At 35.8% G+C, this 14,318-nt stretch overlaps 1 protein-coding gene across 1 annotated transcript in view; it reads right to left on the bottom strand.

Moving 5' to 3' along the window:
- Nucleotides 1–380: 380 nt before the first annotated feature.
- Nucleotides 381–14,318, bottom strand: part of ODAD2 (outer dynein arm docking complex subunit 2) — a 74,435-nt gene continuing 60,497 nt past the window's right edge. Inside the window, exon 20 of the mRNA XM_072925411.1 lies at nucleotides 381–1,149. Coding sequence (XP_072781512.1) covers nucleotides 1,036–1,149 — 114 coding nt within the window. The 3' untranslated portion in view covers nucleotides 381–1,035. The remainder of the gene's footprint in view (nucleotides 1,150–14,318) is intronic.

Raw genomic sequence — 14,318 nt, 5'->3', positions numbered from 1 at the left:
TCATGCTAGTTGGAGGACAAGAATGAAATTACAAAACGCTTCTAACCAAGAAAATTGTTAATCATTAAGGGAAGTAAAAAAATAATTCAGAAGCGAGTCCTGGACAAATGCAAGCCATTCAAATATTTGCTTTTGTTCATTTTTGTTCTGCAGTCTGTGCTTGTAATTAAGACATTACTGCTCTGAAGGAAATGCCCTAGCGTTATTTGTTTAGCATGGTATGTATAGTGGGTCTATAATTTATAGTATCAATAATATTTTTTCTGCATTTTTGAAAGCAAGTGTAATTCTGAACATAATTTTATACAGAAATAACTACATCAATACAATCTTGTCTTCAGTTTAAAAATTAAAAACCACAAAAAGATAATGTGCAAATGTAAATCTAAAATCTGACTCTTTATTTAGGGCTGAGTTAAACATGTTAATTAAAACACATTTCACCAGCTACTTATAAAATTAAGCACTATTTTGTTTGATGTTGGTAGAAATGGGAAATTTGGAGTGATGTCTATTGCTACAGCTGTTTGCGGTCTTTATATAATGCCAGATGTGAGATTCATGTATCTGCATTTTCTGCTCTGATCAAACATGCAAAAGCATAATAAGAAAATGACTGGACAAGATTATAATGCAGGGAATTGTTCAAGACATTCATAAATTGCTGCATAATCACACACACAGAGAAGTAAAATTTATTTTAATGTCACAGATAAGCAAAACCATGTATAGCTACGATCAGTTAAAATAAAAGCATATAAATTGTAGAAAATTTCTTTGACATATTTTAACTGATGGTCTTTGGATGGATGTAATGTTAAAAGACACACAGAATTAGGTATGAGTGTTTTATCAAACCTAGGGGTGACAATCCAGTAATGTAAAATCAAACATAAGCTTCCACAGATTTGTTTTTATTAAATTATCCTCAAGTAGATGAGCTCTGCTATGAAATACAGATGCTAGAAGGAGTAGCTGTGTATTTAAATGTAACTGAATTGCTAAACAAGTGTGTTGGTAAAAGCTGCTGAAGCATCAGCCATATTTTGCTTTTTCTGTTGCCAGAGCCAATCTGCGAATGTTTGATATGCAACCAGCTGCTGCCTCCTGCAGAGTGTCATCTGTAGAGCCTACCATGGCCAGTAGGAGCTAGCAAAAACACAGAGGAGAAAAAAACAAATCAGTGTGCTTCTGTTTCAGTAACATTCAAATCATACCTAGAACAATTGCATCATTTAACCCACACATCTGATAAATAAAATACTTACAATCATATTAACAACACTGGATTATACATATACATTTGTCTACCACATGTATACTTTTGTATGCAATTATCTATTAACATCCACATAAAAGTGCGATGCAGTATATTTTTTCATATTTGTACCTATGAATTTATATTTTCATGTCTTTTTTTCTGGTCATTGCACTGTGTCTGTCTATTGGTTGTGACTTGTATTTTTGTTATTGCACATGCTTTATGTGAGTCATGTGAGTCACAATTTTCCCTTCAAAGTATACCAGAATAATTGTACATGATTCTTTTTTTTTTTTTTTTTGGTCTTGATCCTGAAACTGGATTCATGTGATGGACCCTTGTGTCCCATCATTGACTGCAGTAGGTTTCTTTATTGTCTATATCCCTATTCTTTATAGGGATATAGATCTGGGCATACCAGTCTTAAACATTCGCCTCTAAAAGTGAAAACCAAAAGTTCAAGAAAGGCACCAAACTTTTGGAGTTGATTCAGCTTTTCAGTCATGTATAGTAGATCCTTTACTCTGGAAGTAATTCAAATTTTTCAGTGGAAATTCCCTGGGAGTAAGGTACTGTTCAACATTAGTATGACACAAGACAGATCTTGGTGATAAAACATTTTTATATATCAGAAAACCATTAATAATGGGTTTGGATCTCACTTCAGTGTGTTGCCAGTCAGTGATGCAACTACAAGTGCAATATAGTTAGAAAGGAGAAGACTCTCACTTAACTTAAATCAGCTCCATGCAACCCCCAGATTTCTGAAAATTTGCCAGGCTTAATGTGCGTTCAGGTATTCTGAAGCTCAGACAGCTCTAATTAAAACCTGTATTTTCAGTCTGCAATACTTAGGAATCTGTATTCACCCAAACAATGTTGAGTTAAACCACAGACAAATCTGTTATCACTCAACTCTGGTGCATATTTTTCATACAGCTAAAATATTACACAAAATTATGAACTGCTAAATATAAAAGCATAAATTGAATGCAGACATCAAATTCATATGCTACCTTTTCCTAACCTTCCAGCAGTCGTGAGGCATGGGCCACAGCTGCACACATATGGCATTTACTTAGAGAGATCAAAGCATTTTGTACTTGAGGAAGTATTTGTGTTAGCCAAATGCACAAAACAAGCATCTTTCCAGTCACCTTTTACCCTTTGACCCCTACATGCAACATGTAAGACTGCCTGTGATAGGCTTGAATGATGTCAGAAACAGTATCATGTCAATTAAACATCAATGATAATTTTTTCTAGGAGTTCTTCCTCTTAAAATTTCCATTCCTCTAGTCAGATATCTAGGTCTAAGTAGCTAGGTAGGATTCTTACAATATGAACCCTTCTGAAAGTATGGCCAGAGTTAAAATGACATGAGAAGAAATTATATGAAAAAGGTTTATGTCTCTATACTTTGTGTGCAAAACCTGGGCCAGGGTCAGCAACCAGATAAGTCAGTGGAAGGCTCACCACTGACTTCAAGTGGACATAAGACCAAGGAGACTACAGGTCTACCTGTAATGATGAAGCAGCTCTACAAAGCACAACGACCAGAATGCAAGCTTATCAAATGCTTAACTTCTATTTTTTTTTTCTTCAGAAACACTGCTGGATGAAGATCTTTCTTCTCTGCCATTTGTCAAGAGCTGATTTCTCATAAGCTTGCATTACCCTGTGATTCTTCAGGTGCTTTGCAATTTTCTTGTGCAACTAACAGAAGAAAACTGGTATAGATTCTTCATATCCCTGACTCAAATCCAAAAATATGTATGCACATGCCATTCATATGGTGGTTTTGGTAAAGCTCTAGATTTTAAATTTGGGGGCAAGGAAACCATATGCCTTATGTGATTATTCATTGCATCTTCACAGATCTAATGCAAGGCTTCTTCAGTGTAGTGAGTGTGGAACTCTAACATCCATAATAATTTCAGATAAAACTTGTATCCATGTGCAAGAGCAGATGTTTATCAAAAATAGTGTTTTGAAGATACATTATCTAGTAGGAACATAGGAAAAAATAAAAAATTGACCTTTGCCTTTATTATGACTACATGTTAGGTAGGACTCAATTCAAGGTTAATTATCTCTTATTTTAGCCATCATTTATTTCTAGACCCAAAGACATGGGAGAATAGGTATTTTCTGTCCCTTTCCACAGAGAACTCAATACTAAGCAATGACAATAGCTGTAGGGGAGGGTCCGTCCTCTTTACTGCAGGTGCATTTTGGAAAATCAGGGTGAGGCATCAAAGAACAGAATCCTGCATGAAACTGGTACAAAAAGATCCAAATAGATGCCTAAAGAACTAGTGGTACATATGGAACCAATGCAAACACCAATTTTTACAAAGGTATCAAATCCAGATTTTTTCCTTCTGTGTGCAGGGGATCATAGATCAGTTTCTCTCTAATTTGCTGCTCTTCTAAATCATTTGCCAGTGGCAACATCTGCAAGAACTGCCACGTCATCCAAAATCCAGTACTACATTGTGTCTCAGGATTTTCACTGTGAGACTTCAAAGGACTATTCTTGGAAACACTGCCCAATACAGTAGCTGCCTCTAAGGACTGTGGATATACAGCAACATTTGTCAGTTAACCTACTCCTTTTGTACTAACAAAAAGACAGCTGAAGAGAATATTATTAAAAATGCAAAATGTTTCAATAGAAGTACATAATTCTGTATTTAGGAATCCAACTTTGAAGATTTTGATGTAAATCCCACCTTTAATGAAATAAAATTTATTCTTTTTTTAATAAACCAAGACATTTATAATTCTTTCACCTCCTGATTATCACTCCTTGACCCTTTCATGGGTTCAGTTCCATTTACTGGCAATTTGGGTCATTCAATTCAGGTATGGAAATGCATTCATAGATAGTATATACAAACTACGCCCACGTATTAGGTGTATTTGACAAGTCCAAGAAATCTTTTTCCTTTTTCCTCTTCTTCTATTCCAATGTACTATATGCAATATGACATGCCATTTTTCTTGATATAATACCCTTGAACTTCATGAATCCCTTCCCTTTACTGTTCAGGTATTGTTTTCTGACACATGTAAATGTTAACAGATGTGAGAAGCAGTAAAAAAAGCATGTGGTATAAATGCTTCTTTCTGGCACATAAAAGACACTTTCCATAGACAGAGAAAGCATTTGCAGCACCATGTAGCCTTCATTTTCTGTTGGCAGGTATCTATATTCCAAGGCTAGAGTCCAATATTTTTGCACAGTTTGCACGTCATACCAGTAAATAAGCACAAATACAAGCTGTTTGGAGAATGTACAGGGCATATGTAGCATTTATGGATTCCAAAAGCAATGCACAGCCAAATCATTTAAATATTCAGAACAATTAAGATTTTGTTATTTCTACCCCAGAATTGTGATACTAGATTATGACAACACAATCACAAAGAATTTCAGAACAGAGGGGCTCTCAGTAGGTCTCTGGCCTAGACTCATGCTCAAAGCAGAGTCAGATATGAGGTTCAGCTGGGTTACCCAGAGTTTTTAAGTCTGATCTTGAAAAACTTCAATAATAGAGATGGCACAACATCTTTGGCAACCTATTGCAATGTTTGATTGACCTGGTGGAGAAAAGGTTTTCCCTGTGCTCATTTACTCTTGATTTAGTTTATGTTTATTATTTCTCATCCTCTTGCCATGCATCGCGGTGAAAAGCCTAGCTCCATTTTTTTTATGACTGAAATCCCCTAGGAACTGCAAGGTTGCTATTGGGTCCTCTTAAAGCTCTCTCTTCTCCAGGCTGAAAAATCCCAGGTTCCTTAGGTTCTCCTCACAGAGCAGTGCTTCAGGTTCTGACTATCCTGGTGGTCCTCTGCTGAACCTATTATGGTTTATCCATATCTTCCCTATATCAAAGGCCAGACCTGGGTGCAGAATTCTAGGTGTGATCTAATGAGTGCTAAAAGGAACAACCATTTCCCTCAACCTGTGCTTCTGTTGTAAGTCCAGAGTTGTGACTTGTTTGCTGTCAGGACACATTGCTGGCTTATGTTCTGCTTGTTGTCTACAAAATCTCCATACCCTCTTCAGTAAATTTCTATGCTCCTCAGCATGTCAGTCTCTAGCCTGTATCACTGCAAACAGTGATATTTTTCTAGTTTTTTTTCACTTCTACAAAAGAAGTAGCCCAAGGGGATTTAAAAGCAGAAAAAATAGATGTAAGTACTGTATCAACAAATCCTAAATCTGAAAAAAATCTCAGATGGTCTCCATGTACTGGTTACAATAACTTAGAACTACTCACTTTCCTTCAGCCACAGTCACTGCACCTTCCGGACTCAGAGAGGGGAAGCAGAAAGCGTAGGTGTCATGTTTGCAGGAACTATAGAGGTTGGCATGACATAATCTTTAAATAAAGGGTTAGTCATGTGATGTGCCCACAATAAGTTTTCTAAAACAATGGAAAGTGTAGAACAAGGCTGTTGAAAAAAGGCTACCCTGCTCACACAAAACAAATAAAAGATCAGCCTATTCAATACCCCAGAGTCCTGTGAACATGGAAGGAAATTATGAATAGAGAATAACTATATAAAAATACTTAATGCCCTTTTCGTCCTAGCTTCTTTAGGTTTTCTGCCCTGTAAAACAAATCTTATTTAAATTTTTCTAATCAGAAGGAAATACGGATAAACTCCTTCAACAAGATTCATATCTATACTGGGAAGCCAGTCAGAGTTCACATAGAGCTTAAAATTCCTAGAACTAAAGACATACACTTCAGTACAACATCTTGTAGATTGACATAGCATTTTGACATAGCATAGCAGTAGAACTTGCCTTTTTTTTTTTTTTTTAAATTTAGATTTAGTATCTGGCTTCTTTTCCATGCAACATTTCCTGAAGGATGCAAAATTTCTAGCACTGTGATTTTCTAATTGCATAACACTTCTTTTTCAAAAAAAGATATTTTTCACGTTTTTTATAAATCTAACCTAAAAGGAAAAAAAATACTTTAAATAAAAGCATATGGTTGAGGCTTATCCAAGAAAGTATCAGTCTAGATCCAGCCAGCATTTTCTAACTTTCAACACCATAGTGCGCACTGGAAAATATTAAAGCACCTAGTTAGAGTGTTACGTTACACATATTCCTATGAAAATACTTCTCATAAAATTAAATTATAAATAATAAAACATATTCCACAATCAAAGCATAATGAAGGTTAAGTTAAGTCACTGTTTCTAAACTAAAATTCAGGCCAATTTCCTGATTTTCCTTTTCAGCTGAATGAAAGGATAAGACAACATGTACTATACTCAGACTCTTAAGAAGAAGATGCTCATGTAAGTTCTGGGATGTTTTGTTTGGTTGTTTTTTTCCCTCAGGTGGCACAAAGAAAAACTGAAGTCCCATGCACCAAGAAACACTCTGAGCTAGCAGCTGTACAAAATCCAGTACCAAGAAATTCCAGTGAAGGCAAAAGATGGGCAATGCTGACACTCACTGTGCTGATTCCCCCTTGCACAGGGTCTCTCCTCCCTGGGACTAGTCAGAGCAAACCAGTAGGTGCAGCCTACTTCACTCATTCTGAACATAAAGAGATGAAACTGAAGCTGTCTGGTTGGGGTGGGAGAAATTCTGAGCAGATTACACCTGGCTTCTTTTCCTTTCTTGTCCTGTTTCTGTCTTTTCTCTCTTCCATGAAACACATCTCCATTCTGGCATGCACAGCAAAAGGACAACTTTTTGGAAGCCCTCAAGAATGGCTGGGGGGTACCAGGAAGTCCAAAGGATGCAGCTTGGGCTAAGGTAAACCTGAACACAATGGTAGCCAGCAGGCTGGCCAGGAACTGTCTCTTCTTTCTCATCCTTTCCATCCTCCCTCAGAAAGAGTACAGGAGCTAGAAAACCTGTGCACTTCTTGCAAACAGGTGCAGGACTCCAAGTTAGGATGAGAACAAACTTGCCTGCAGTTTTTTCTGCACTTAAACTATCTCACCTGTCTCAGGACTTAAGACAGGTGATTCATCCTTGGCAAGTAATTTTTCTTATGTGACTGCCTGGGACAAAATGACTGCTGGCAAGAGGAATCCCACAAAATTCCAGGAAATTAGGTGAAAATAAGAGCAGGGCTTGATAATAGGGCTTGAATATGTGAGTACTGGTACTTTACCATGAGATGTTTACTATTTCGTTAGGATGAACAGTTTCAGTGAGCCACAACTGATTTTATATCATGATAGATTTGAAGTTTAAAATCCTTCTGGGTACAGCTTCATTTGTCCTACCTGCTGTCTCTCCATTTTTGTCCATTTTGTTTAGTTCCCTCCTTTGTTACAACAAAACTAAAAGGCATCTAGGACAAAGGCCATATTTCTTCAATATCTGAATGGGAACAGCACTCTTGAAAAGAAATCTCTTGACGACACAATAATAACATACAAAATAAGAATATAGTTTTCATATTCTCCAATAAGGTTAAATGTTGCATTGCATTACTTTGGAGACATACATAAAACCTATATGCCTAAAGGGAATTATAATATGGTACACCCACACATACTGACAAATGTTTATATAGCTACAAAAAAATGAATATGCTCTACACCTCATCTGTTTTACTGTCTTTTTCTTATACAGTTATTCAGAGAAGGATGCCTTCCTTCTCTGCAAAGACACAATAAATGGGCAGAGAACTCTGAATATCACTGACAAGGAGAAAATCAACAAAATTTCAAATGTGAAATGTAGAATAGTTTAAAAACTGCAAATTTGCAAACTACTTTAAAATACTCTAAGTTTAAAGGTTTTTGCATCTCAATTTGATACTTACAGGGTTTCAGAGGAATATTTAAAACTATTTCAGGTGTAAATCTAATTGTCTATAAAATTATCATGCAAAGGTGAAGTAGCTAAATGAAACTAGTAATCAAAATTATTTCTAATCTTTGTTTAAAAGATACGATTATATGGAACTAATTGGAGACCTTAAAGGCAGACAGCTTGACCCTCCATTCAGCTGCAAGACGTTTGGTGCAATATTAAGAAAGAATTCAATCATCATGAACATTCCAATGTACAAAAAGTCTTACAGGATATGAAATTCATCCCATAAAAAACAATAGGCAGATTTGATAATCCAAAAGTGATGAAGCCCAGGGTCTCACAGCATATTTTTATTTGAACCACTTTCTGTATTTTATTTTTATTTCATTGTAGTTTTCAAAGGAAGATTAGCATATAAAAGGCTTTTGGTGGCATAGAGAGAATAAAGAACTTTTTCTGTTATTTCAATAGAGTGACATTTCAAAATTTATTAAGATTAAATTATGAGCCTGCTTACTTATTATATGGACTGGACATTCAAAACTGTAAACTTATGTCATGGATGTCCCTTTCATAGTTTACTTTGGCTCAGTAACATGTTGTGGACTATCCTTCCTTTGTATCCTTGCAAGCCTGATCAATCTTTCTTTTTTTATTTCCTGCTCCTTTTCCATACTTACCTGCTTTTCCACTCTTTGCTTTTCATTTTGCAGAAGCATGACTTTTACCTTTCCTTTCCTTTTTAAACATTATTGAGGAGGTAGTATAGGAAATTGAGAAAGAATTGCTAATTTAGTTTTGTTTCAAAAATTTTAACATTACTATGGATATGAATATTATAATTTTGTCTATCTCTAGCAATCACATGAAGATTATATCAAAGTTAATCAGGGGCAGTTGCAAATCATCAGCAAGTCAGAGGAAAAAAATGAGGTTTAAGCTGTCCGTTAACCCTGACATTCTGAAGGGTTCTGCCTGATTTCTCAGCAATGCCCTGAAAATATGATGTGGCTTTTTTCCCCTTTGGTTTGTTTGATATTCCTGAAATGCACTCTTAACTATTCCACCTTTGAAAACAACACTGAACTGCAGTAAAGGGATACTACAGTTTCCAGACTTTTGACAATTTTGCAATGTTTCTCTCAAGTGCATCTTATCCTGAGAATAGGGATCTGAGGACATAATCTGACTGTACCAGTATTTTAAAAGTATGTTAAATCCACTGGTATGCATGAACTTCAAACTCTCTTCTGTATTCAATTGAAAGTACTGATTTTGATCTCTAAAGTTAATATAGCTTTAGGTCCAATGCTTCAGAGTCGGTCTCTCTTCCTACATACGATCATTATAATCAAAACCAGTGAGGTGCTTGTGCTGGTAAACCTTACATATCAAAGTCTGGGGATAAAAGCAGGAGGCTCTCCCTGTGCATTTATACAACAACATTCATCTGAAATAAGTAGCCAGCATATTTTAAAGCTGTTTTTTTTTTGTGGCACACAAGAAGACTGTTCTATAGTCTTATGTTTAAGATGTGGGGGTGGCAACAGTGCATAAATTTACATAAACTGGAAGATGAGTCGTACTGTTCAACATATAATCTGATTTTAGACTAGTAAATGTACTAGAAAATGTTGAATTAGAACACAGGGTAAATAAATGTATAGATGGTATGAACACAGATCAGCTCTATTCATACAAATATGAAACTGAATGTGATGAAGCAAGAACAGATCTGGGGCTATTTGTGGACAAGGGTACATGTATAGTACACATGTACATTCATATTATTAAGACTAAATTTTCTTAGTATCAGAAAACTAAATGTATGATACCATTTATATCTCAAGATTCTCAAACTGCTTTTTTTGTTATTAAAGAAAACCATATTATTTTATACTAAGGAGTCATCTTCCAATAATAAATGCAAATTTCTTTATGAACAAATTGGTCAGTTGTCATAAAATATATTTACAAGTGCTCAAATTTGTATGCTTTTAAAAAGTCAGTGCTGATTTCCTCAACATTACCACATACATTTACTGTGACAGATAAATGCTTTGTTTTTTTGGTGATTGAAACAAAGGGAGTTGCTTGAATTAGCACTCCCATCAGGCCATATTAAACCAAAGTATTTATGATTTGCATACAGTTCTTTAGAGGGGAGTTAGATAGTTTTTCAAAAATACGCAAAATGTCTCTCCAAAGCCACTCTGGCCACAAGATGCTTGAATAGCTGCTGGTTTTTGGAAGCTCTGTGAGATCAGAGACTTTTAAACAAACTGTGTTTCATGCAAACAAGCAAGTAATAATACCTGACTTTTATATGTCAGAAATACTAGAGACCTTGATCTGCTTCCTTCCCTCTCTAAAGATGTGACTATGAAGTAGGATATGAAAAATCAATTAATAAAAGTTAAATTTAAAGCTTTTCTCTGATTAGAACAAAAGCCTGTTCCTCAATGTTTTTATTAACTTCTCAACTTCAATTAGAAGCTTCAGGTTTTGGAAATGTTTTTGGCTTATTCATTTGCTTGAGCTCTTTTAGTTCTATAAAAAGAAAGTTATAGTTGTGCTTGGGCAAGTGGAGGTTGTACCACATGCATAAAAGCTCTGCTAAAGCTGGTTAAAGCATGCGGGGGAAGATGTGAAAATTAATTTTCTAAAACCATGCAACTCAGTGCTTTTAACACAGGAGAAAACAATCATGTGAACCTTCTACCTGAATGTTACTGCAAAAGGTTAAAAGAATCACGATATAAACCTGGTGTGGTGGTGAACTTTGTCTCTCAGGTAGGATTAAATGGTTGGAGCTAAGCAGCTACCCAAGACATTATTTCACAATGTTAGTGCAAGCACAAGAACATTACTGACCACATGTTGGGCATTCTTGGGTGAGTATGTTGAGGCATGCTGCCACCTAATAAAAGCAGTATGTGGAAGATGATTTAAGAGAAAGTATTGCTCCCACACAGGGAATGTGCTCTCCACTTCATCAGCTCCCCACTCAAACAGGCTACTTTCTCATTTAAACAGCACATCATGGGTTTGACTCATGATGACAATTAAGGAACTTAACATCCTTCTCTGAATAGAAGTATCTTTATGCAGAATATTGTAAATTTTGTGAAAGAGTAGTTTCTCAAAATACAATTCCCTATATGCATTTCTGATGCAGAAGAATTAAACAGACTATCATTTTCTCCCCCCACACTCCAGGATGTCAACAAAAATTTAAAGAAAAATAACACCTACATATAACTGCAAATTTTATGAGGATTCTTGGATTATGAGACCAAGAGCAGAAAGATTAACAGAAACAGCCTGTTTCAATCAGAAGCAAAGTCAGGGCTTCATGGTGTCCCTAGCTGTATCTTACATTGAAAATTTTTCCATCCAAATTGTTTGCAAGGACTTTATTGCCTCACCCAAACATTTGGACATCTTTTCAATCCTAACCAATAGTCACTGGCACTCTGCATCTGCTGCATGTGCAGTGTGCAAAACTGTTCAGTGTAGTAAATCCATGAAAGGGGGAAATTTTGCACTGAGCTGTGACATATTTGCACAGGATATTTGACCTCTATGGTTCTGCACTGTGAACTGCAATTTACAATTGTCTTTGGCTGCACTTCTCATGGAGAACTGTATTGTGTTTGTGTGTTTGTGACATTACCATTTACCACCCTTCCCATTACCATTTATGAAGATCCTTTAGCTCAAAACTTCATCTCAATTTCTAAACTTTGATTCCTGAGTTTTAAACAGTTATTTATCCTCTCTGACTCTGCCTTCTCATCATATTGCATTTTAACTTCTTTAACAGTTTTTGGTGAAGAGTGCTGCTCAATGCTTTCTTAAAATCCAAGCATGGCCAATTCCACCTGTCCAAACAGCAACAGGATTATTGCACACCAATAGAGTAATCAACTGATGGAAAGAAAAAATGCTTTTAGAAGCAAAAGATGAATAAAATATTCTCTGTACCATGAATGTTCAGCAAAACAGGTGCCAAAGTATGATGGACTTTTTTTCAATACATGCACACTCCCTTAGCCTATAATGCCTCTGGAGTCCATCAATTATGCCTCTCTGGAAGCCTGAAAAGGAGCTAATCCAGTCTAATGAATGTTGTATTTGTGCAGACTGCACAGATACAATGTAAGAGATACAAAGAGCAAATAAACCTGGATTCACCCCACATACCTGTGGTCAGGGTAGACAGCAGACAAGAACTGGTGAAGGACAGGACTTTTAGAGGGACAATTTTGATTTTAGGTGTTCTAAAGACCTTCTTGATATTTTAAACTTTTCTCTACTTCCACAGAGCCCTAATCATGTATCTTATCCTAGTATTTGGAACTGTCATACCTGTACAGCAGTATGGAAGCACCATTATGAGTCGCTGTTTTCTCAATCCTATGTCACGGAAAAGTTTTTTTATTTTTATTTATACCTTCAACACAAATGCAAAGAGTAGACTCGAATCAGCCTAAAGGCACCTTCTAGGTAGCTTTACAGTGTCCCTAAATCCAAAGGTAACATGTAATTTGCAGTGTATTAGACTCTTACAGTAATTAAAAAGTGTTACTGACTAATAATATACTCTCAATTTAACATTAAATTTTTTTTCTTCAAAGCTTCCAGAGATGAAGAATTATCATAAACCATAGAAATGCTGCACTGACTAGCAGCTGATAAATACAGCCAATAATTACCCTTGGAGATAAAACAAAAATTAATTAGAATCAAATTTTCAATGAAATAAAATCATATGAACTTTCACTTATAGTCCAGGAGAAGATACATTTTAGCTTTCACATGCAATTGATTGTAAAATGAGGATAATTGCATCAGCAATTCATATCCTGTCCCTGCCCTCACTCAAGTCAGGACAGAATTCTCAGCAGGCTTGTGCTGCCTGGCAGCCTTGTCAGGTCTTCAGATTTGATGCCAAAGTACAGAACACTGACCAGGAACATTAACACTAGGGTCCATCCCATAATCCACACACTGCAAATGGGCTTTTCCTTACCATCTTTACCTTGAAAGTGATATCAATCAGTTGTGCCTTATCTCTTAAAAGATACCAGAGCGTGCTTTGCAATGGCGATATAAGAGAGATTACAATGAGTAGGGCTTGAAGCCAAACTGAACTGAGTGACTGATTCTACAGGAAGAACTTCGTTCTTGGTATTTCTTATGTTCAGATTCTTTGAATAGCTTCTTACATACAAGGAAACCTATTTTTGATCAGCTGAATGTCAAAAATAATTACCTGGAATTCAGTCTTTACATATTAAACCAGCATCTCTTAATTAAGAAAACTAATTTTATATGTGACAGTTTAGCTAAGATACTATTCCATAAACATAAAAACATTTTAATGCTCTTCTTTCTTATTATTGCCAAATTAGAAAGAAATGATTCACACAGTCACAAGGATAAGACTGGTGCAGGGAGCTAAACAATTGCAAGAAGCTGCTCTGTGTATTTCTGTGGTTTGGAAATAGCGCCAAGTCAGAAGGAAAAGACATTCTCTACATTTTCTAAAGCAAGATAAATACAGAAAAGAAATATAGATGAAAGATGGAACTGCTATCTGCAGATTCTGCCAGATTCCTTGGCTTTTTGGCACACCTATTGAAGCTGGCAGACTTAGCCAGTAGCAATCTTTTCCATTAAAAGAAGCAGCATATATTTTGATTTAACATACTTTGTTTGTGCATTTTTAAGCTACAAAAATGTCTATTTAAATTTTTTTAATGATTTCTTCTGCACAGTTGGCTGCAATTGCCCTTATTTGAAATGGCTCATTTATCACTAAAAGAGCTGCAGGGCACAGCTACTGTTAAACAGTTCCAACAAATGTACAGCTTAGTAGGACAAGCTTCTTTTTATAAGACTAAAAGATGTTTAAAATGTGCCAAGAGGAGCTTTATGCCAGCCTCTAGGTTTGTTATCCAAATGTTACAAAATTAGAGATCTCCTGAAGCCAAGAGTTTGGGCAAAAATAAGCTGATCTCTCTTCGGCTGTTGTTTTTTCCCATCCACAATCAGCCAGATTTTAACAGAACACTTGCTACATACTATAAACTTCAGTAATATGAAATTTTGAAGAAGTAATCTAAAGTCTGAGGCTTAACCTATACTAAAGCCAAACTTCATTACCTTTGTCAATGGTGCAAAAGCAGAATGTTTTTCATAAAAGTACCCTTACTTTATGAATGGTGACATTTTGCTTAT

The sequence above is a fragment of the Taeniopygia guttata genome, chromosome 2, assembly GCF_048771995.1.
Source record: "Taeniopygia guttata chromosome 2, bTaeGut7.mat, whole genome shotgun sequence".
In the NCBI taxonomy this organism is placed as follows: Eukaryota; Metazoa; Chordata; class Aves; order Passeriformes; family Estrildidae; genus Taeniopygia; species Taeniopygia guttata.
Note: the sequence above shows the minus strand (reverse complement) of the source record. Positions and strands in the feature narration are given on the sequence as shown.